The following is a 22,248-nucleotide window of genomic DNA, read 5'->3' as shown; positions in this document are numbered from 1 at the left end:
ATTCTGCTTTTCTCATGTTGCCAATGTAAAAGCTACTATATTAATGCACAAGATTGGGAATTTATGTCCCTAAGTGGGGTTAAAAGTGAGAGGACAATCTTATGCGAAGCCATATTCTTCCTTCAGGTTTTCCTCTTCACAGAGAAGTATCTCAAAAATGGACCCAGCACCATACCTATCAGCACTCCTATCAGCCGAGATCTGCACTCCTCCAGCACGGTTATGTTTAAAGAACTTGCAGCCTATGCACCCACTATCTATTTGAAAATGGAGACACCCCAGCAGGGTAGAAGGGCGAAATTTAAAAATTGGCAGCAGGTACCAGGGTGAGTTGCAGAGCCACAGCCCATAGGAATACACAGAGAAATCTTATTAGCGGATGGCAACCAACATGAAATCAAGAATTTCGGCAGCTGAAAGCTTCATAAATGTTGACCCTTGACTGAAAGGGGTCAAATTTATTTTTGGCAGTGGGCCAATGGACCATATGGTGTGTAAACCAGAACAGATCCATATTAGTTCAATATTTCCAAATGAAGGCTTCACCTGAACCAGGATTTCAAGTTAACCAAGAAGAAACTGCTTCAGTAAGATCCCAACTGGGATTTAATGATCTTTTAGCTTCATGTAAGTTATCCAGTCAGAGTGTAATTTTTCTTTACACTTGCACACGCATCCTCCAATACCATAAATTAAATGAAAGGTTTAACTCGCCTCCCACTCTTCAAACAGTCCATCAAAAAACTTGTCACTCAAGGGAAATGCACACTTTCCATCCAGGAGAACAAAGTCATCTACTTGAGTGTCACCCATTCTTTCAGGCAAATAAATATCAGGTCTCCAATGTTTCAGGTATCCATGTAATTCGGTCACCCTGCAATGACAGAACAGTAAATGAAAGAACAAACGTTCATTTATTTGCACTTTTCATAACTTCAAGATGCCCCACAGTGCTTCACAACCAATTAAGTACTTTTGAAGTGTAGTCACTGTTGTAATGTAGGAAAACACAGCAGACAATGAGATAAATTGCCTGATAGATAATCTGTTTTTAGTAAAAGCAAAATACTGCAGATGCCGGAAATCTGAAATAAAACAAAAAAAAAGTGCCGGAAATACTCAGCAGGTCAGGCAGCATCTGTGGAGAGAGAAGCAGAGTTAACATTTCAGATCTGTAACCATCCATCAGAACTGGCAAAGGTTAGAAAATTAGGTTCTAAGCAAGCGAAGACCAGTCATGCTCCAAAATTATTGAACTCACGGTTTAGTCGAATGAAAAAGATTTAATGCGACTGGCAAAAGAAGCAATGGTGACAAGTGGAAATTTGCTTTTATACACAGTGAGTGGTTCAGATCTGGAATGAACTGCCTGCATGTGTGGTGGAGGCAGATTCAATTGTGGCTTTCAAAAGGGAATTGGATAAGAAAGGGGATTAGATAATTATCTGAAGAGAAAAAAAACTTGCAGAGCTTCGCGGAAAAAGCAGGGCAGTGGGATTAGCTGTGTAGCTCTTAGAGAGCTGGCATAGACACGATGGGTCAAATGGCTTCCTCCTGTGCTGTAACCGTTCTGTGATTCTATGAGTCTGCAGGGTTGTCGAGTGTCTAATCAAAAGATCAGGTGCTGCTCCTCGAGCTTGTGTTGATTTTCACTGTTTTTAGTGCTGGCTAAAGGTATAAATGTTTGCCAAGGAAACTGGGAGAACTCCTTTACTCTTCAATGGAGTGCCATTGGATTGTTTATGTTCACCTGAGGGGGCAGATATGGTTCAATGCCTCATCCAAAAGATGGCACCTCCAATCTCTGAAATGTTCCAGTCTCTGGAGTGGGACCTGAACCCAATGAAGTGTTATATCTTAATCAAATACTCAGAATGACGACGCTGGTTACAATCAAAAGCTTTTTTGCACTTGCCCTTCAGGGATAATTCAGATCAGATCTAAAAACCCCAAACGTGATAGAATTACAAACTGGAATTTTGGTAGGATTCCCATCACTTGCATAAATCCAGGTGAATACTAAAACAAATTTATTTGTGTAAATAAACTGATGTAGAAAGCTAGATACTTAAAGACTTTTGCACTTACTAAAAAGTATAGGGAGTCTTTTAAAATACATACACACACACACAAAGATTGAGTTGAGAGCTTACTCCTCTCTCAACTCCATCTTGGCCTTTTGGAATAAAACCAGTCTCCCCTGGTTAGGGAGTTTCATCTATGCAGAAATAAGAAAACACTGAAAATTTGGCCTTTTAATATTCCCCTTAATTATTTTGAAGAACAGAATTTCAAATGTTGTGAAATCCAAGCTTCCTATGTGGATACTCTCTCTAAAATGATCTGGAATAATTCATGATGTTTATAAATGAAGGCCTTTCTTCAAATATAACTAATAGAATTAAAGTTTAATAGTAATAATAAATCCTTCAATTTTGTTATTTTTAGAAAAATATTTCCAGATGAATTTGTACTCAACATGAGGACGGTTTCGTTTCAGTTTCGAGATACAGCACTGAAACAGGCCCTTCGGCCCACCGAGTCTGTGCCGACCATCAACCACCCATATTATACTAATCCTACACTAATCCCATATTCCTACCACATCCACACTTGTCCCTATATTTCCCTACCACCTACCTATACTAGGGGCAATTTGTAATGGCCAATTTACCTATCAACCTGCAAGTCTTTTGGCTGTGGGAGGAAACCGGAGCACCCGGAGGAAACCCACACAGACACAGGGAGAACTTGCAAACTCCACACAGGCAATACCCAGAACTGAACCCAGGTCGCTGGAGCTGTGAGGCTGCGGTGCTAACCACTGCGCCGCCCCTGGTGGTGCAGGGAAAACAAAACATTTTTCTGTTTTGGCACCCAGACTTAACATTGTACAATGCCAGATCTGACATAATAAGGGTTAACAAAGAGATCCATCTACATTGCTCCAACAATGTAACTTACCTCACGCCTCATTCTGCTACTGCACCATGAAGATTTCCATTTCCCAGATCAGTTCTCCTTTGTGAGTAAGGCTACTAAATAACACAAATTATGGCTGGACATGCAGTAGGCCCAAGTTTACTAGAACTGGGTTAAGACTTTCCTAAAGTAATTTCTCCCATTATCCATACAAGAAATGATTAACTGAATAAAAGTCTCCTAGAGTCAAACTCAAGATTCAGAGCTAAAAAGACAATATATTCTCTTACTGCAAGTCATATGATATAATTCACAATTAATACAACTAATAATTCAGACCAAATATTGAGCTACTTGCCAAAATCATTTGTGAGCATTAAATTAAGGACGTTGGTTAAAATAAAATCACATTTCAGAGAGTAACTTAAGGAAATCACCTTACAAACTCATAGTAACACCAGTTCCACAACCATTGCAGCTCAGCTGCTCTCAATGACCCATTCTATATGCAATCACCCTCAAATCAAATACACCTTTAAATCTAAAACATTAATTAAAAACCTCATCCACCCCCATAATAGAGATCCATACTCACTGATTAGATTCCTCATGTACTAGCCTCTCCAGTCAGAAGACTAAACCAACCTGTAGAACACACCAAGCTTTTAAAGTGGGCTGTAAACACAGCTATAAATCTTGTCTTGACTAATTAGGAGCCTGTCCTGGTTAATATTATGATAATGTAGATAATCATTTGCAGCTTACATTCTCAGGTCCCCAGTATGATGTAGCAGCTGTTTTAAGCAATTCAACAAGGATCTATAGAAGAGTCAGCATTATTTCTTAAAATGTTACATTTATTATAAAAAAACTTAGGAAAAGGTTATGGTGACTACATGTTTTTAACCTCTATGATTGCAGTGTAATCACTTGGCTCTTTTCAAGTACAACCGAACTGTTTGACTACTGACACTGTCAACAGTAGAAAGCTGGAACCGTGGCCAGCAAGAATGTACATTTAGGCTTGTGTACTATGAAATAATGAATACAGCAAATGATATTTGAGAAATACTTAAAGGAGTAATATTCTTTCATTTGACAGTTTTGCCAGGAAAATTGCAAGCATTCATTCTCTTGTCTGCCTCTACAAACTGCCAACAAAGTATAAATCAGGCCCACCTCATGGGTTGGTCTCTTAATGGTGATTATTTGAATATTGGGGGGAAGGGTTTATTCACCAATATAAACTGGCAGCAGTCTCATTTCCCACATACAGCCAATTCAACCCCTTAAAACTGACTTTAAAAGCTCAGTCTGCTCTGCAGATTGGTTTCATTTTCTGATTGGAGAGGCGAGAACAAGAAGAGTTTTTCTAAATGGTCTCTCTTCTGTTGGGATGGACTGGGTTTTTATTAATGTTGTTTAGGGTTTAAGGGTGCATTTGAATTGAGGGTGATTATTATACTGAGTGCAGCTGACTTGCAATAGTTGTGAAAATTATATCATTGATTTTTTTTTAGTAGTTTGCAAGATGATTTCCTTACCTAAATCAATCCAAATTTTATCAGGTCTGCACATAACTTAAATTAGAAGAAATAAAACCAGCACTGCTATGAATTTGCCTGGCAGCATAAAACAAGACATTTCTGTAAACCGGCATCACTTTCAGCACAAGCACAATCATGCCAAGAAATCTCAATGTATCAGTGCACTCTTCCTGCCAGCATAAAGTAATCAAAATGTACAGTGGCTTCAAATATTTCTATATAATCTTGAAAATACAAGCTTGACTAAACCTCCTGTGCTGGTTCAATTGCACTGCTTCCATTCACCACAAACAAGGTATTATTATATCAGCTAGACTCAAACCTAGATGATGAAAATTACAATCTGGAATGAAAATTGGACTCAATGTCATGTACAACCCAAAAGGCAGCCTTTGCAGCAGAGTACAACAGTAGAATCCATTCGAGATAAGCAGAACACACAGCCCTCATAGGGACCACGATGGCACTATTATCTACGCAGCTAGTTCTATAAAAAAAGATTTCTACAAGCGGGGATTTAACATGATCAACTCAGAGTTGTCCTGTTTACAATGGGAACAAGGTTTTGAGTTTGTTAGCAACATATCCTTCAAAATAATTCCAAATGATTCCAGCCACTCTTTTACAACTATGGGAGACCTAATAATATCTAGGGGAGGGGATGTTGATAATATTGCTGTAAGTCGCAGGGATAGTGGGAGCAGCTTTGACCTCGGTTGTAATCATCTACCAATTGAATAATCCATTGACATATAGTGCCCAAAATAAATAAATGGCTATTTGCATGAAGCAATAGTGCTGAATTTTGTTGGGAATAAAATGAGGAAAAACAGGAATATATAATTATATTTTTCAAACTTGCCTTTGGTTGTGACTTGTTTGCAAGATATGCCACCTTGTATAATATGACCAAAAACATATAATTCCAACTCACTACTATATTTATGCTCCTAACAAGTGTGAAGACTTACACTTTTTAAAAGGTTTGACATTTTTCTTCATTTATTGTGGGTTAAATTGCCACAGGCATACCATCTCCCAACATGTTCAGTAATATTCAGTAATAACAGTATGAAGAATTTACAATAAATTTGATGCAAGTATTGTTCTGTAGCTTTGTAACCTTCATCTGGTGCAATGCTGTGCCACTATTGTTATACATGTTGGTGTTTCAGCAGTGTCAATTTTTTTTCCCCAAAAATATACTTTATTCATATAAATCTGTAAAAAATACAATACAAAACAGTTCCAAATTGACATTCCAGAAAGTGCAAAAGACATCAGTTTTCTTCAATACGTGAACTGCCTCACAACCCTTCCATTCCATTTTACATGCAATGTACATTTGCATTACACAGCAAAACCATATTTTGGTGCATACAGACCGAGGGGTTTTACACATATTCCAGCCCCTCGGTTCACTATGATGGGAGGACCTTATGCAGTGGCCTTTCCCCATTAAGCCTTTGCAGCAGCTGCCTCAAGCTTTAGTGCGTCCCTCAGCACGTAGCCCTGGACCTTGGAATGTGCCAGTCTGCAACACTCGGCCGTGGACAACTCTTTGCACTGTAAGACCAGCAAGTTTCAAGCAGACCAAATAACGTCTTTCACCGAATTGATGGTCCTCCAGCAGTAGTTGATATTTATCTCGGTCTGCGTCCCTGGGAACAGACTGTAGAGCACAGACTCCTGCGTTAAGGAGCTGCTTGGGATGAACCTCGACAAAAACCACTGCATCTCTTTCCACACTTGCTTTGCAAAGACACATTCCAGAAGGAGGTGGACAACAGTCTCTTCCCCATCACAGCCACCTCGAGGGCAGCGTGCGGAGGCGGTGAGATTCCGGGCGTGCAGGAAGGATCTGACGGGGAGAGCCCTTCTCACCAACAGCCAAGCTACGTCCTGGTACTTGTTTGAAAGTTCTGGTGATGAGGCATTATGCCAAATGTCTTTGGCAGTCTGCTCAGGGAACCATCCGACAGGATCCACCATCTCCTTTTCCCATAAAGTCTTGAGGACATTCCATACAGACCACTGCCTGATGGATTGGTGGTCAAAGGTGTTTTCCTGCACAGACTTTTCCACAAAGGATAGGTGGTATGGCATGGTCCAACTGGATGGCGCGTACCGCGGCAATGTGGCCAGACCCATCCTTCGCAACACCGGGGACAGATAGAACCTCAGCACATAGTGACACTTGGTGTTTGCATACTGGGGTTCTACGCACAGCTTGATGCAGCCGCACACAAAGATAGCCATCAGGATGAGGGCAACATTGGGTATGTTTTTTCTCCTTTTATCCAGAGGTTTAAACATTGTGTCCCTCCAGACACGGTCCATTTTGGATCTCCAGATAAAGCAGAAAATGGTTCGGGTGACCGCCATGGCACAGGAGTGGGATATGGGCCAGACCTGCATCACATACAGCAACAACATGAGTGCCTTGCACCTGATGATCAGTTTCTTACCCGCAATGGAGAACGCTGCTCCCACATGCTCAGTTTATGGTTTACCATAGCTACTCGCTCCTTCCAGGTTTTGGCACATGTCCCAGCCCCTCCGAACCATATCCCCAGCACCTTCAGGTAGTCTGACCTGACGGTGAAGGGGACAAAAGATCAGTCAGCCCAGTTCCCGAAGAACATGGCCTCACTCTTGCTGCGATTTACTTCCGATTTATTGGCTCCCGAGGCCAGTTAGAACTGGTCGCAGATGCTCATCAGCCTGCGAATGGACAGCAGATCCGAGCAGAAGACGGCGATGCCGTCCATGTACAGGGAGGCTTTGTCCTGAGTGCCTCCACTGCCTGGGATTGTCACCCCTCTTATGCCCACATCCTTCCTAATGGACTGAACAAAAGGTTCGATACAGCAAACAAACAAGACAGGGGAGAGAGGACAGCTCTGCCTGACTCCAGATCTGATCAGGAAACTTTCTGATTCCCACCCATTGATTGAGACTGCGCTACTGATGTTTGTGTAGAGCAGTTTGATCCAATTGCAGATTCCCTCCCCAAACCCCATTTTGGAGAGCACATCTATCATGTATATATGCGATATCCTGTCAAAGGCCTTCTCCTGGTCAAGCTGATGAGGCAGGTGTCCACCCCACTGTCCCGTACATAGGCGATCATATCCCTGAGTAGCGCGAGGCTATCAGAGATCTTCCTGCCCAGTACAGTACAGGTCTGATCGGGGTGAATCACCAACTCCAGAGCAGACTTGACCCGACTGGCAATGACTTTGGACAGCATCTTGTAATCTACATTAAGTAGTGAGATGGGCTGCCAATTTCTGATTTCCGCCCTCTCTCCCTTCCGCTTGTAGATGAGGGCAATGACGCCTTTCCTCAGATTCTGACAAGCTGCCGGCCACAAACATACTCTCGTACACTTCCAGCAGGTCTGGGCCGATCCAGTCCTACAGAGCTGAATACAACTCAACCAGTAAATCTTCACTTCCGGGGGTTTTACTCGTCTCAAAGGACCTGACGGCCTTTGTCAGCTCATCCAGAGTTAGCAGTTTATCCAGACTCTCCCGCATGCTGTCATCTAAGACCTCTGTGATAGATGACAGGAAGGACTGGGAGGCCGTTCTATCCATGGGCTTCACGTCGTACAGCCCAGCATAAAAGGATTTGTTGATCCTTCATATGTCAGACTGCAATGACATCACCGAGCTGTCCTCTTCCTTCAGGCTGCTGATCACAGAGCTCTCTCTGTGTACCTTTAGGAAGAAGAAATGCGAGTACGTCTCATCCTGCTCAACAGAGCGGACTCTGGTCCGGAAGATGATCTTGGAGGCCTCCATGGCAAAGAGTGAGGCCTGCCGGCTCTTCACCTCTTGGAGATCCTCCTTGACCTCGACCACCAGCGGAGCAGATTCTGCATTCTTTTCTGGAGTCGGGACATTTCCTTCTGCCTCTCTCTCTCTCACCTTCTGAACACCTTTGAGGATGAAGAACCTCTTGATGTTCGCCTTGATCATTTCCCACCAGTGCACCAGAGACTCAAAGAGGGGTTTCACGGTTCTCCAACCTTTGTAATCCCTTTTGAATTCCTCAATGTTCTATGGGATCAACAGTGTTACATTCAGCTTCCATGTCCCCCTGCCAACCCGCTGGTCGTCCTGTAAGTGACAGTCGGCCAGTATGAGGCAGTGGTCAGAGAAGAACACCAGCATGACGTCAGTGGATCTGACCATGACAGCATGGGACACAAACAGGGAAGTCAATCCTGGAACGGGCAGACCCGTCCGGTCTTGACCAGGCGTATCTATGCTGCGTGCCGTCTGCAGGGTTGCTGAAGACCTCATTCAGCTTGACATCTTTTACCGTTTCCATTAGGAATCTGGACGTAGCGTCCAGTTTGCTGTCATCACTGCCGGAACGTCCAGCTGCATCAATGATGCAGTGGAAGTTACCGCCTAGAATGACTGGCCTGGACATCACCAGCAGCAGTGGGAGCTGCTGGAGGACAGTCAGCCGCTCGCTGTATTGGACCGGGGCGTACACGTTGATTAACCAGAGCAGAGCATTGTTGTACATTACGTCTGCTACGAGGAGGCGACTGTCCACCACCTCCTTAACTTCAGAGATGGTGAAGTTGCCTCTCCGCAGCAGAATATCCAGGTCAGAGGAACGGGAATCATTTCCCCCTGAACAGATTGATGGCCTGTGGGACCACCATTTGTCGAAACACATTGCGTTGTGGATTTAACGCTACTCATGTTAATAGAAGCAATCTTTATACCCATTTAAAACTGGATGATAGTTACCACACCAGGTTTCCTTACTAATCCCAGTCCTTGGGTATTTTCCTGCATACCCATAGTGAGCACAAGCTGTTGCACATGCGTTGGGCTCAGAAAACCCTTCTGGTCACTCACACGGGGTTTGTTCCACTGGGGTAACATCGGGGGCGTCTTGTAGGCAGTAAGATTTGGACTGTCCTGTGCTGGTGGTGTCTCTCCCCTCTGTTCCTCCTCAAGGACGTTCCTGCTCCCAGCTTCCCGGAGCTAGAGTGCGCTGGACGTTTCACTGCTCTCGGTCTCCCGGAGCTGGAGTGCGCTGGGCATCTCGCTGGGTTCAGCGCTTTGGGGTTGGGGCACCTTGGGCCCATCGCAGCTTCCAGTGCCACGGACCTGGGGGCTTTCTCTTCCAGCTCCTTTGTGTTCTGCCGCTTCTTTTGCATGTGCCGTCTTTCCGGCCCTTCCTCATCCGATGAGGAGCAGCTGCCGTAGTCTGTCTCAGACGGTAGCCTCCTCTTGCCACTGGTTTTGGTGGTGACCTGTTCCTTTTTTTGGGGCTTCTTCTTTGTGGTTTTCCTTTTGACTACTTGCCACTCATCCGGTTGTCCCACTGCTACCTCCTCCTCCATGGATTCTATGTGTTGAGGAGGAGTTTCTGGGCACGGGGTAGGTATCGGGTGGCTGGTTGCAGCAGCCTCCCCTTTCCTCTCCTTCTCAGATGGATTTTCCTCGCTGCGGGGGAGGCTGCTGCCCTCCTTTGCAGCACGAGGCGCATTCACCGTTCCTTCCCCCAGCCTTTCCTGTGACCTTGCCGCCTGTGCATAACGGAGGCAGTGCTTGGGGCAGGTCTTGTAGAGGTGGCCTGCCCAACCACACAGGTTGCGGCACTTACTCTGCTTACAGTCTTTTGTGTGATGGTCTTCCTGCTTGCAGTACTTGCAGCCAACTGTGCTGCAGTTGGCTGCCACATAACCAGATTTGCTACAGATCCGACAAACTCTGGGCTGCCCCGTGTAGACCAAGAAGCCCCGGCTTCCCCCGATAGCGAAGCTGGAGGGAGGATGGATGATGGATCCATTGGCGTTGACCTTCAAGGTGCCCTTGACCTGCCGCTTGCTGGTCCAAATCCCAAAGGGGTCCTTGACCTCAGTGCTGCTGCCGGCCACCTCAACGTACCTGGCGAGGAAAGTGAGCACATTGACAACAGGGACATGGGGGTTGTAGAGGTGGATTGTCACCACTCGGTTGCGTTGCGACGGCAGTGTGAAGAGTGGCTCCACCATAAGGATCGACAGCGGCACCAGGTTTTCCTTCTCCTTGAGCACCTTCAGGAACTTGATGCATCCCGCCACATCCTTGAACGTCACATTTAAATATCCTGGGGAAGTCCTGCAGGCAGAAGATGTCCGCAGCTTGGAATCCACAGCATTCAATCAGGATTTTCTTAATGAAGAAGGCATGGTCAATGGTTGCACCTCCTTCGCTATCTTTCATCGCCACGCTAACGGTGTTACGCACCCCCTGGCCTGGAGCTCTGGTGTTGGTTGCAGCAATTTTTGCTTGAAGCTTTCCTGGGACAGGTACTAAAACCCCAACAGGAAAACAACAACCACGGTAGATCTCCAATCCCAAAGGGTGAAATGCTGTAAAAATGACACTGAAACCCCCTAAAAACCCCAAAACAGCACTTGCAGGATCAAAGCTCACTGATCATGGTCTCTCCCCTGTCAGCAATATCAAATCTCAGGAGCTGCCATTAGTACCTTTACCTCTGGATTCTATTTCTCTCTCAGTTTTCAACTCTCTATATGCAGCTAAAGGCACTTTTACATTATGGTTATATCATTGACTCTTCACGTCTGGGTCCAGCTTGGCCAGTGGTACGACTGTAGATAAGTGAACCTGTTCTTGCAAAGCTGGCTGCTGTTCATTCCCCCAATCTGCCACTGCTACCTGAAATTCCAGGGGCTTCCCTATAAACCAATCGAGCTGTTATCAGCATGTTGACATGCATTGTTGTGTAAGTGCAAAGAAGCACTGGACAGCTCAGCATATGTGATGTTTGATTCCTGCATGGACACCATGATGCTGTTCCTTTGAAAGCATCGATGGCGAAATTGTTACAGCCACTCACACTCCTGCACAATCAGCAGGTTTATGTTGCAGAAGTGTGTCAACATGATTAGCGAGACCAGCTACACATCAATGTGGGAGGGTGCTGTGTTTGGTCACTCTCCTGAGACCTGGACATACATACGAACATATGAATTAGGAGCAGGGGTAGACCATTCAGCCCCTCGAGCCAGCTCCGCAATTTGATACGATCATGGCTGACCTGATTTTGGCCTCAACTCTCCTGTCTTATAACATTCTTTCATGGGATATGTGCGTCGCTGGCTAGGCCAGCATTTATTGCCCATTCCTAATTGCCCTTGAGAAGGTGGTGGTGAGCCGGCTTCTTGAACCACTGCAGTCCATGTGGGGTAGGTACACCCACAGTGCTGTTAGGAAAGGAGTTCTAGGATTTTGACCCAGCGACAGTGAAAGAATGGCAAAATAGTTCCAAATCAGAACGGTGTGTGGTTTGGAAATCTAAACTCTAAACTCTAAAGGATACCTGTCCAACCTTTCCTCATAAGAAAACCCCTTCAGTGTCGAGACAATTAGTATCTGCTAGCAACCCTTTAGCTAGAAGTTCGTACCCTGTCACTAATCTACATAAGTTTTTTGAATGTGAACATTATTGATGGAAATTTAATAAAGAAATAAGGGAGCAATAAACATGCCATTTGATTTCTTGCTGCATGTCTTATATCTGTATAGTTTCCAAAATTATCAGCACATTCAATTTGCTTTGCATCTTTTTTTGAAATTGCAAATTGTAAAATGCAAATTCTTGCACCTTGTTATGTGCAGCAAGGCCTACTATAGTAATTGCTTAATAACTTTATCGAATAGCTCTGATAGATCTGCTTTTTGTTGCTCACACTTATCCTGTGATCTTTTATGTTAAATTATGTGGCGATTAATATATTTTAACCAAGTTGTTTCAGCATAATTTTCAACGAGTTGATGAAACAATTATAATTACCATGGAGGCTTGCTTTTTCATTTTTGTTCATCATTTAAATAATCCTATTTTAGGTAAAGTATTAAAGATTAGTCTATCACTAATACTCAGGAAAGAGACTAATTAATAGCAATTACAGACCATTCCATAATAATGAGAAACATTTTTCGGGTTGGTGATCTCTGAAATTACTCAGGTTTTACATTTTGCTCAGGTTGACTTAAGGCAGCTTTGTACAGCAGTGAGTGTACATCATGGTACGGGGGTAACATATTAGCACGGATAGAGGATTGGTTAGTTAACAGGAAGCCGAGAGTAGGGAAAATGGGTCATTTTCAGGCTGAGAAGCTGTAACTAGTGGAGTGACACAGGGATCAGTGCAGGGGCGTCAACTATTTACAATCTGTATGAATAACTTGGATAAAGGGACCAGATGGTTGCTAAAGTTGCTGATGACACAAAGATAGGTAGGAGAGTAAGTTGTGAGGAGGATATAAGGAGTCTGCAAAGGGTTTTAGATAGGTTAAATGAGTGGGCAAAAATCTGGCAGATGGAGTATAATGTGGGAAAATGTGAACTTGTCCACTTTGGTAGGAAGAATAGAAAAGCTGTATATTATTTAAATGGAGAGATTGCAGAACTCTGTGGTACAGAGGGATCTGGGTGTCCTGGTACATGAATCACAAAAAGTTAGTATGCAAGTACAGCAAGTGATTAGGAAGGCAAGTGGAATGTTGTAGTTTATTGCAAAGGGAATGAAATATAAAAGGAAGTTCTGCTACAGTTATACAGAGCATTGGTGAGACCACATCTGGAGCACTGTGTACAGTTTTGGTCTCCTTACTTAAAAAAATATATAATTGCATTAGAAGCAGTTCAGAGAAGGTTCATTTGATTGATTACAGGGGTGAAGGGGTTAGCTTGGACAGGTTGGGCCTGTATCCACTGAAGTTTAGAAGAATGAGAGGTGATCTTATTGAAACATGTAAGATCTTGAGCGAAATTGACAGGGTGGATGCTGATAGGATGTTTCCCCTTATGAGACAGACTAGAACCAGGTGACACAGCTTAGAAATGAGGGGCCTCCCATTTAAGATGGAGATGAGAAATGTTTTTCCCTCAGAGGGTCGTTAGGCTGTGGAATTCTCTTCCCCAGAGAGCAGTGGAGGCAGGGTCATTGAATATTTTTAAGGCTGAGTTAGGTCGATTCTTGATTGACAAGGGAGTCAATGGGTATAGAGGGCAGGCAGGAAAGTAGAGTTAAGGCCACAGTCAGCTCAGTCATGATGTTAATAAATGGCAGAGTAGGCTCGAGGGGTCGAATGGCCTATTCCTGCTCCTAATTCGTATGTATGTATCCTTCTCCGATATTTTTGTGGAAACATTATCCAGTTTACTTTATACAGATGGACCTTTCTGCTGACATAGCAGAGGGGTTTTAGACAAACATGTTAAACATTATTGCATTATTTTTACACAGGGCACTTTGTTGTGGAGAGGATGGGAGAAAATCAGAATGGCATAGTTAGGAAGAAGCAATGGAAGATACATTTCTAGTATAGATGCTTCCTTCCTAAGTCTTTTGCCTCTCCACTTCTTAAAAAAACCTCAAAACCCTTCTCTTCCATCCAGCTTTCGGTCATCCTGCCTAACCTCTTCGTTCCCAGTTTTCCATCTGTTTTGCATATACTTTTCTGTGAAGTGCTTTGGGATTTATTTTTAATTTTAAAGGTGTTGTATTAATGCAAGTCCATGTTGCCCTGGGATGTTCAAACTCTGTGCTGAGTGAATGGGCTTCACATGATGCAGCAAAAAAAAATTGGATGGAACAGGTTTGAGGTGGTCACTGTGAGGGAGTTAACAAACATATTTGAACCTCAGTGTATCACTGATGTAACCTGAGTTAATGATTAGATCTTTAATGATGTTAAGTCAGGTAATTTATGCTTTATTTGGCTCAGTTATTCTTCCAAGGCAGTTCTCATGATGTCATCTGCACTCATTATTTAAAGAAAAGTACACAGATTAAGACCAAAGAGATAAAACAATGTTAATCTTCACTCTCAAGCAATGATCTGAATTATAGTAGCGATATATATTGTTTATAGAGCAGGCATTTGCTGATCACCATGCTGCTGTTTCCTCCCTCCCAACATTAGTGCATATCAGCCTTAAAGTGATTTTTCCTGACTTGTCTTGGCTGTCATGCAGCAACTGACCAATTATTTTTCCCCATTTATTTTCCCTGTTTTCTTGTGTCCACTCTTGAAGTATTCTTGTTGAGATAATAATGCATAGGAACCAGGAACCTCTTCATCCAAGAGCCAAGCCAGGAGGAACTGTCAAGCTATTTAGCATGCGGTGCATCAGATACTATTGCAATCCTGGGATCATGTGATAATTGAATATATGCACTTTCCAGCAGAGGGTCACTGGATAATAATTAGGAGTCTGAACATAAGACCATAACAAATAGGAGCAGGAGTAGGCCATTTGTCCTTTTGAGCCTGCTCCATCATTCAATAAAATAGTGACCGGCCTTCTACCTCAACTTCACCTTCCTGTACTATCTCTATATCCCTAGAATCCCTTAGTCCAAAACTCAATCGATCTCTGTCTTGAATACGCTCAATGGCCGAGCATCCATAGCCCTCTGGGATAGAAAATTCCAAAAATTCACAACCTTTTGAGTGAAGATATTTCTCTTCATCTCAGACTTAAATGGCCGACCCCTTAGTCTGAGACTGTAACCTACATCCCCAGCCAGAGAAAACATCCTCCCATCATCAACGCTATCCAAGCCCCTTAAGAGTTCTCTCTGTTTCAATGAGACCACCTCTCTAAATTCTAAATTCTAGGAAATATAGGCCTAGTCTACTCAAATTCCCCTTATCCGACAATCCCTCATCCCAGGAATCAATCTTGTCAACCTTTGTTCTACTCCATCTAAAGTAAGTGTATCTTTCCTTAGTTAAGGAGATCTAAACTCAACTCGGTACTCCAGGTGTGTGGTCTCAACAAGGTCCTAAACAATTGAATTATATAATTTATATAAAGATTAATAGATATAAATACAATAACATGTAACAGGCACACAATAATATAAATAATTTATATATCTAATTAATTACTATATAAAGGAACTTGGCTCATTCTTCTCTGCCCCACCCCCAGTTTAGATCAACTGTAGCATGCTGACTCAGAACAGCTAATTCAGGATATACGAGGATCGAACCTGAGATCTTCTTGGTTTTCCAAACCAGACCTCATAGTTACTCACTGCAAATTCAAAGACATTTTTGAAGGGAAATAAAAGCAAAATACTGTGGATGATGGAAATCTGAAATAAAAACAAGAAATGCTGGAACCACTCAGCAGGTCTGGCAGCATCTGTGGAAAGAGAAGCAGAGTTAACGTTTCGGGTCAGTGACCCTTCTTCGGAACTGACAAATATTAAAAATGTCACAGGTTATAAGCAAGTGAGGTGGGGTTGGGGCAAGAGATAACAAAGGAGAAGGTGTAGATTGGACAAGGCCACATAGCTGACCAAAAGGTCATGGAGCAAAGGCAAACAATATGTTAATGGTGTGTTAAAAGACAAAGCATTAGTACAGAAAAGGTGTTAACGGACTGAATATTGAACAGTAGCAAGTGCAAACATGAAAAAAAAGTGGGTAAGCAAACTGAACAAACTAAGATGAAATGAAATAATTGCAAAAAAAAGGTTGTAAAAAAAGTTAAAAAGAAAAAACAACTAAAAATGAAAGTAAAATGGGGGGACTGGCATGCTCTGAAATTATTGAACTCAATGTTCAGTCCGGCAGGCTGTAGTGTGCCTAATCGGTAGATGAGATGCTGTTCCTCGAGCTTGTGTTGATGTTCACTGGAACACTGCAGCAATCCCAAGACAGAGATGTGAGCATGAGAGCAGGGGGGAGTGTTGAAATGGCAAGCAACCGGAAGCTCGGGGTCCTGCTTGCGGACTGAGCGGAGGTGTTCCACAAAGCGGTCACCCAGTCTGCGCTTGGTCTCCCCAATGTAGAGGAGACACATTGTGAGCAGCGAATACAGAATACTAAATTGAAAGAAGTACAAGTAAATCGCTGCTTCACCTGAAAGGAGTGTTTGGGGCCTGGGATAGTGAGGAGAGAGGAGGTAAATGGGCAGGTATTACACATCCTGCGATTGCAGGGGAAGGTGCCATGGGATGGGGACGAGGTGGTGGGGGTAATGGAGGAGTGGACCAGGGTGTCGCGGAGGGAACGATCCCTTCGGAATGCTGACAGGGGAAGGGAGGGGAAGATGCGTTTGGAAGTGGCATCATGCTGGAGGTGGCGGAAATGGCAGAGGATGATCCTTTGGATATGGAGGCTGATGGGGTGGAAAGTGAGGACAAGGGGAACCCTGTCACGGTTCTGGGAGGGAGGGGAAGGGTTGAGGGAAGAGGTACGGGAAATGGGCCGGACACAGTTGAGGGCCCTGTCAACAACAGTGGGGGGGAATCCTCGGTTGAGGAAAAAGGTCATACCAGAAGCACCATCATGGAAGGTAGCATCATCAGAGCAGATGCGTCGAAGACGGAGAAACTGGGAGAATGGAATAGAGTCCTTACAGGAGGTAGGGTGTGAAGAAGTGTAGTCGAGGTAGCTGTGGGAGTCGGTGGGCTCATAATGGATATTAGTCGACAACCTATTCCCAGAGATGGAGACAGAGGAGTCGAGGAAGGGAAGGGAAGTGTCAGAGATGGACCATGTAAAGGTGAGAGAAGGGTGGAAATTGGAAGCAAAGTTGATAAAGTTTTCCAGTTTGGGGCGGGAGCAGGAAACGGCACCGATACAGTCATCAATGTACCGGAAAAACAGTTGGGGGAGAGGGCCTGAGTAGGATTGGAACAAAGAATGTTCGACATATCCCGCAAAAAGGCGCAACTAGGACCCATGCGGGTACCCATAGCGACACCTTTTACTTGAAGGAAGTGCGTGGAGTTGAAGGAGAAATTGTTCAATGTGAGAACAAGTTCAGCCAGGCGGAGGAGGGTGGTGGTGGATGGGGACTGGTTGGGCCTCTGTTCCAGGAAGAAGCTGAGAGCCCTCAAACCATCCTGGTGGGGGGATGGAGGTGTAGAGCAATTGGACGTCCATAGTGAAGAGGAGTCAGTTGGGACCAGGAAACTGGAAATCGTCAAAATGACGTAGGGCATCAGAAGAGTCACGGATGTAGGTGGGAAGAGACTGGACCAGCGGAGAAAAGATAGAGTCAAGATAGGAAGAAATAAGTTCAGTGGGGCAGGAGTAGGCTGACACAATGGGTCTGCCGGGACAGTCCCGTTTGCGGATTTTGGGAAGGAGGTAGAAGCGGGCTGTCCGGGGTTGCGGGACTATGAGGTTGGAAGCTGTAGGGGGAAGATCTCCAGAGGAGATGAGGTCAGTGACAGTCCTTTGGACGGTGGCTTGATGTTCGGTGGTGGGGTCATGGTCCAGAGGGAGGTAGGAAGAAGTGTCTGTGAGTTGGCGTTGAGCTTCTGCAAGGTAGAGGTCGGTACGCCATACAACAACAGCACCACCCTTGTCTGCAAGTTTGATGACCATGTCGGGATTAGACCTGAGAGAACGCAGTGCCTCAAGTTCAGAGGGGGACAGGTTAGAGTGAGTGAGGGGAGCAGAGAAATTGAGATGACCAATGTCTCGCCGACAGTTTTCAATGAAGAGATCAAGAGCGGGTAAGTGGCCAGGGGGAGGGGTCCAGGTAGAGGGAGAATGCTAGAGGCGGGTGAATGGGTCTGCTGGTCGGGAGGAGGACTTCTAGTCAAAGAAGTGAGCCCGGAGGCGGAGGCGACGGAAGAAGAGCTCAACGTCATGCTGAGTGCGAAAATCATTGAGGTGGGGGCGTAAGGGGATAAAACTGAGACCTTTGCTGAGTACAGAACGTTCAGCATCAGAGAGGGGAGGTCAGAGTGTATAGTGAATACACGGCAAGGGGTAGATCAGAAGGGGTGGGGTCAGAGGGAAGTGATGCGGAAGGGGGATCTGGAGGAGCATTCGTCCCCATCAGCTGCTGGAGCTTGGTTTGGGTAACTGGAATGTGATGTGATGTAGCTGCATTAATTATTTTGTGTTAGTGTAATTTGCACCAGCAGATTAAGTTACGTACAAACAATATAGGCTTCTCTCAACCAGAATTGCTCATCACAATATCAAATTACCATATCTGTTTGAACAGCTAACATTACTATCTGCCCCCACCTTTAAAACCAGTTACACAGCATTACCATTTTCATTATCATGATTTCTTTTGTTTCATTTTGCCTTTTATTTTCTTTAAACATTGACTTTTGTTTGGACGGTGACATCGGTGAGTGCTATCAATTGCTAAGGACACTCTGCATTTGTAAATGAGTAAGGATTCTATTCTGTGAAATTATCTTACCTCATTTATTTCACAGGGTTGACCTGGAGGACATGAATGTCACTTGTAAGCAACCCAGTAAACAAGCTGCAACCAGTGCTTCTGAAGGCACTAAAATCCTTCTTGGGAGGGGCTTCCAGTTGGCTGCCATCTTTGCTAAAGATAGCACCTGCAAATGGTAACAATTTGGGACAAATTCGTCAGTATGAAATACTGGAAGTAGTATTGTGGGATAAAGGGTTGCAATTTTTGCCAAATAAATTTATACAGTCATTATGGCACAGAAGGAGGCCATTAGGCCAATTGAGTTTATGCTGGCTCTCTATAGAGCAATCCGGTCAGTCCCATTAAAGGCCTGCTACCTGACCCGAACCCGACGGGACCTGATGACATGTGTCGGGTTCGGCTGGGGTTGGGCCCATCTTCCGGGTCCGGCTTTCCGGCTCGGGTCAGGTCGGGCTGGACAGTGCTCTGGTAAGTGCTCTGCCGGTAAGTATTAAAAAAAAACTTAACTGAGCTGGGAGTTTGGGACGAAACTGAGTCTGCGCAGTGAGCGAGTGATGTCACTATGACATCATCATGCACACGCTGCAGCTTCGTGGAGCTTCCCAGTCAGCAGGTAAGTAAAGGGATGGCCGGGTCGGGTTGGGGTTGGGGCAAAATTGGAGGTACTCAATTGCCCCTAGTGTAGGTAGGTGGTAGGGAATATGGGATTACTGTAGGGTTAGGGACTCAGGCCGCGTCAGGCTCGGGTCCGCTGTGGATCGGTTGGGTTTGGGTCGGGTTCTTTTTCCCGACCTGAGCAGGCCTTTAAGTCCTATTGCCCCATTCTATCCCTGGAGCCCTGCAAGTTTATTTCCCGCAAGTGCCCATCCAATTTCTTTTTGAAATTATTCATTATCTCCGCTTCCACCACCTTCATAGGTAGCGAGTTCTCGCTCTTTCCCACTCGCTGCATAAAAAAGCTCTTCCTCACATTCCCCTGCATCTCTTGCCCAAAACCTTAAATCTGTGTCTCCTAGTCATTGTGCCATCAGCTAATGGGCACAGCTTTCCTTTATTTACCTTATCTAAACCTGTCATAATCTTGTACACCTCTATCAAATCTCTGCTCTGTCTCCTTTGATCCAAATATAACACCAGCTTCTCTAACCTAACCTTGTAGCTAAAATCTCTCATCCCTGGAATCATTCTGGTAAATCTCCTCGGCACCCCTTCAAGGACCCTCACATCCTTCATAATGTGTGGTGACCAGAACTGGATACAATGCTCTAGTTAGAGCCTAACTAGAGGTTTATGAAGGTTGACCATAACTTCTGCTTTTGTACTCAATAACTCCATTTATTTTATTTTATTTATTTATTTAGAGATACAGCACTGAAACAGGCCCTTCGGCCCACCGAGTCTGTGCCAACCAACAACCACCCATTTATACTAACCCTACAGTAATCCCATATTCCCTACCACCTAGCTACACTAGGGGCAATTTACAATGGCCAATTTACCTATCACCTGCAAGTCTTTGGCGGTGAGAGGAAACCGGAGCACCCGACGAAAACCCACGCGGTCACAGGGAGAACTTGCAAACTCCGCACAGGCAGTACCCAGAATTGAACTCGGGTCCCTGGAGCTGTGAGGCTGCGGTGCTAACCACTGCGCCGCCCTTTATGAAGCCCAAGATCCCATATGCCTTGCCACCCACTCTCTCAATATGTCCTGCCACCTTCGAAGATCGATGCACATACACCCCCAGGTCGCTCTGTACCTGTAAACTCTTAGAACTGTGCCATTTAGTCTATATTCCCTCTCCCTTCTGCCAAAATGCATCACCTCACATTTCTCTATATTAAATTCCATCTGACACTTATCTGCCCATTCTGTTAGCCTATGTCCTGTTACAATTGATTGGTATCATCCTCACATCTGCCACACTTCCAAGTTTGGCATCATTGGAAAATTTTGAAATTCTACACTGTATTCCAATATCAAAGGCATTTATATATATCAAAACAAGCAGTGGTCCTAGCACTGAACCTTGAGGGACAACACCGCCTACCATTCTCCCATCTGAAAAACAACCATTTACCACGACTCATTGTTTTCTGTCCTTAAGCCAATATTTTTTATCCAAACTGACACAGACCCTCCTATTCCATGAGCCTCAATTTTGTTAACCAGCCTTTTATGTGGTACTTTATCAAATGTTTTCTTAAAATCCATACGGACAACACCCATTGCTTTCCCTTCATCAACCTTCTCTGTTATTTCATCAAGAAAATTGAATCAGTTAAGCATGATCTGCCTTTTACAAATCTGTGCTGGCTCTCCTTAATTAACTCAAACCTCTCAAAGTGCCTGTTTAATTTTTCCCTGATTATTATTCTTTCATGGGGATGTGGGCATTGCTGGCAAGCCCAGCGATTGTTGCCCATCCCCAATTACTCTTTTGACAATGGAGTGGCTTGCTAGGTTACTTCAGAGGGCAGTTAAAAGTCGGTCATATTGTTGTGGGCCTGGAATCATATGTAGGCCAGACCAGGCAAGGATGGCAGATTTCCTTCCTAAAGGACATTAGTGAACCAGATGGGTTTTTACGACAATTGATGATAGTTTCATCATAGCTTCTCCCCCTTACTTTGTGTTCCTCATAATCCTTCTTAGTCTGCTCCTATCTAATATGGTACTACTTCCTTCTCTAGTACTATCCAATGCTCTCATTCCTTTATGCACCTTATTCCTCTTTTCTACTTCTATACGCTTTTTAAAAATTTCCAAAATATACTTTATTCATAAAAATCTGTAAAAAATACATTACAAAACAGTTCCAAACAGCACCAAGTCAAATAATACAAAGAGTGCAAAGGAGATCAGTTTCCTTCAATACAGGAGTGAGTTGCCTCACAACCCTTCCATTTCATTTTTCATGCCATGTCCATTTTACAGCAGGCAAATATTTTCCGGATACAGTTCGAGGGGTTTTCCATGGATCCAGCCCCTCAGTTCAGCTTGGTGGGGGAACCTTACACAGTGGTCTTTCCCCATTGAGCCTTTGCTGCGGCTGCCCCTTGCAGGGAACACCACCACCTGCAAGTTCCCCTCCAAGTCACACACCATCCTGACTTGGAACTATATCGCCGTTCCTTCACTGTCGCTGGGTCAAAATCCTGGAACTCCCTTCCTAACAGCACTGTGGGTATACCTACCCCAAATGGACTGCAGCAGTTCAAGAAGGCAGCTCATCACCACCTTCTCAAGGGCAATTAGGGATGGGCAATAAATGCTGGCCTAGCCAGTGACGCCCACATCCCTGAATGAATGAAAAAAAGCACGTAGTCCTGAACCTTGGAATGTGCCAGTCTGCAACATTCTGTCGTGGACAACTTTTTGCGCTGGAAGACCAGCATGTTTCAGGTAGACCAAAGGGCGTCTTTCACCGAATTGATACTTCTACATGCTGATGCCCAACTCCCTGCCAATTTAGATTAAACCCTCCCCAACTACACTAGTGAACCTCCTCGCAACCACATTGGTCCCAGTCCTGTTGAGGTGCAACCGG

General features: G+C 44.4%; 1 protein-coding gene across 6 annotated transcripts in view; it reads right to left on the bottom strand.

Moving 5' to 3' along the window:
* The window catches only part of si:ch211-15d5.11 (nuclear receptor coactivator 7), a 134,775-nt gene that overhangs the window by 22,762 nt on the left and 89,765 nt on the right, over positions 1-22,248 (bottom strand). For all 6 annotated transcript variants that reach the window (XM_068011638.1, XM_068011637.1, XM_068011636.1 and 3 more), the window contains exon 10: positions 715-874. In XM_068011638.1, the coding sequence (XP_067867739.1) occupies positions 715-874 (160 nt within the window). The remainder of the gene's footprint in view (positions 1-714; positions 875-22,248) is intronic.

Source organism: Heterodontus francisci, chromosome 31, assembly GCF_036365525.1.
Source record: "Heterodontus francisci isolate sHetFra1 chromosome 31, sHetFra1.hap1, whole genome shotgun sequence".
Lineage (NCBI taxonomy): Eukaryota > Metazoa > Chordata > Chondrichthyes > Heterodontiformes > Heterodontidae > Heterodontus > Heterodontus francisci.
This window is presented reverse-complemented; position numbering and strand designations above follow the sequence as displayed.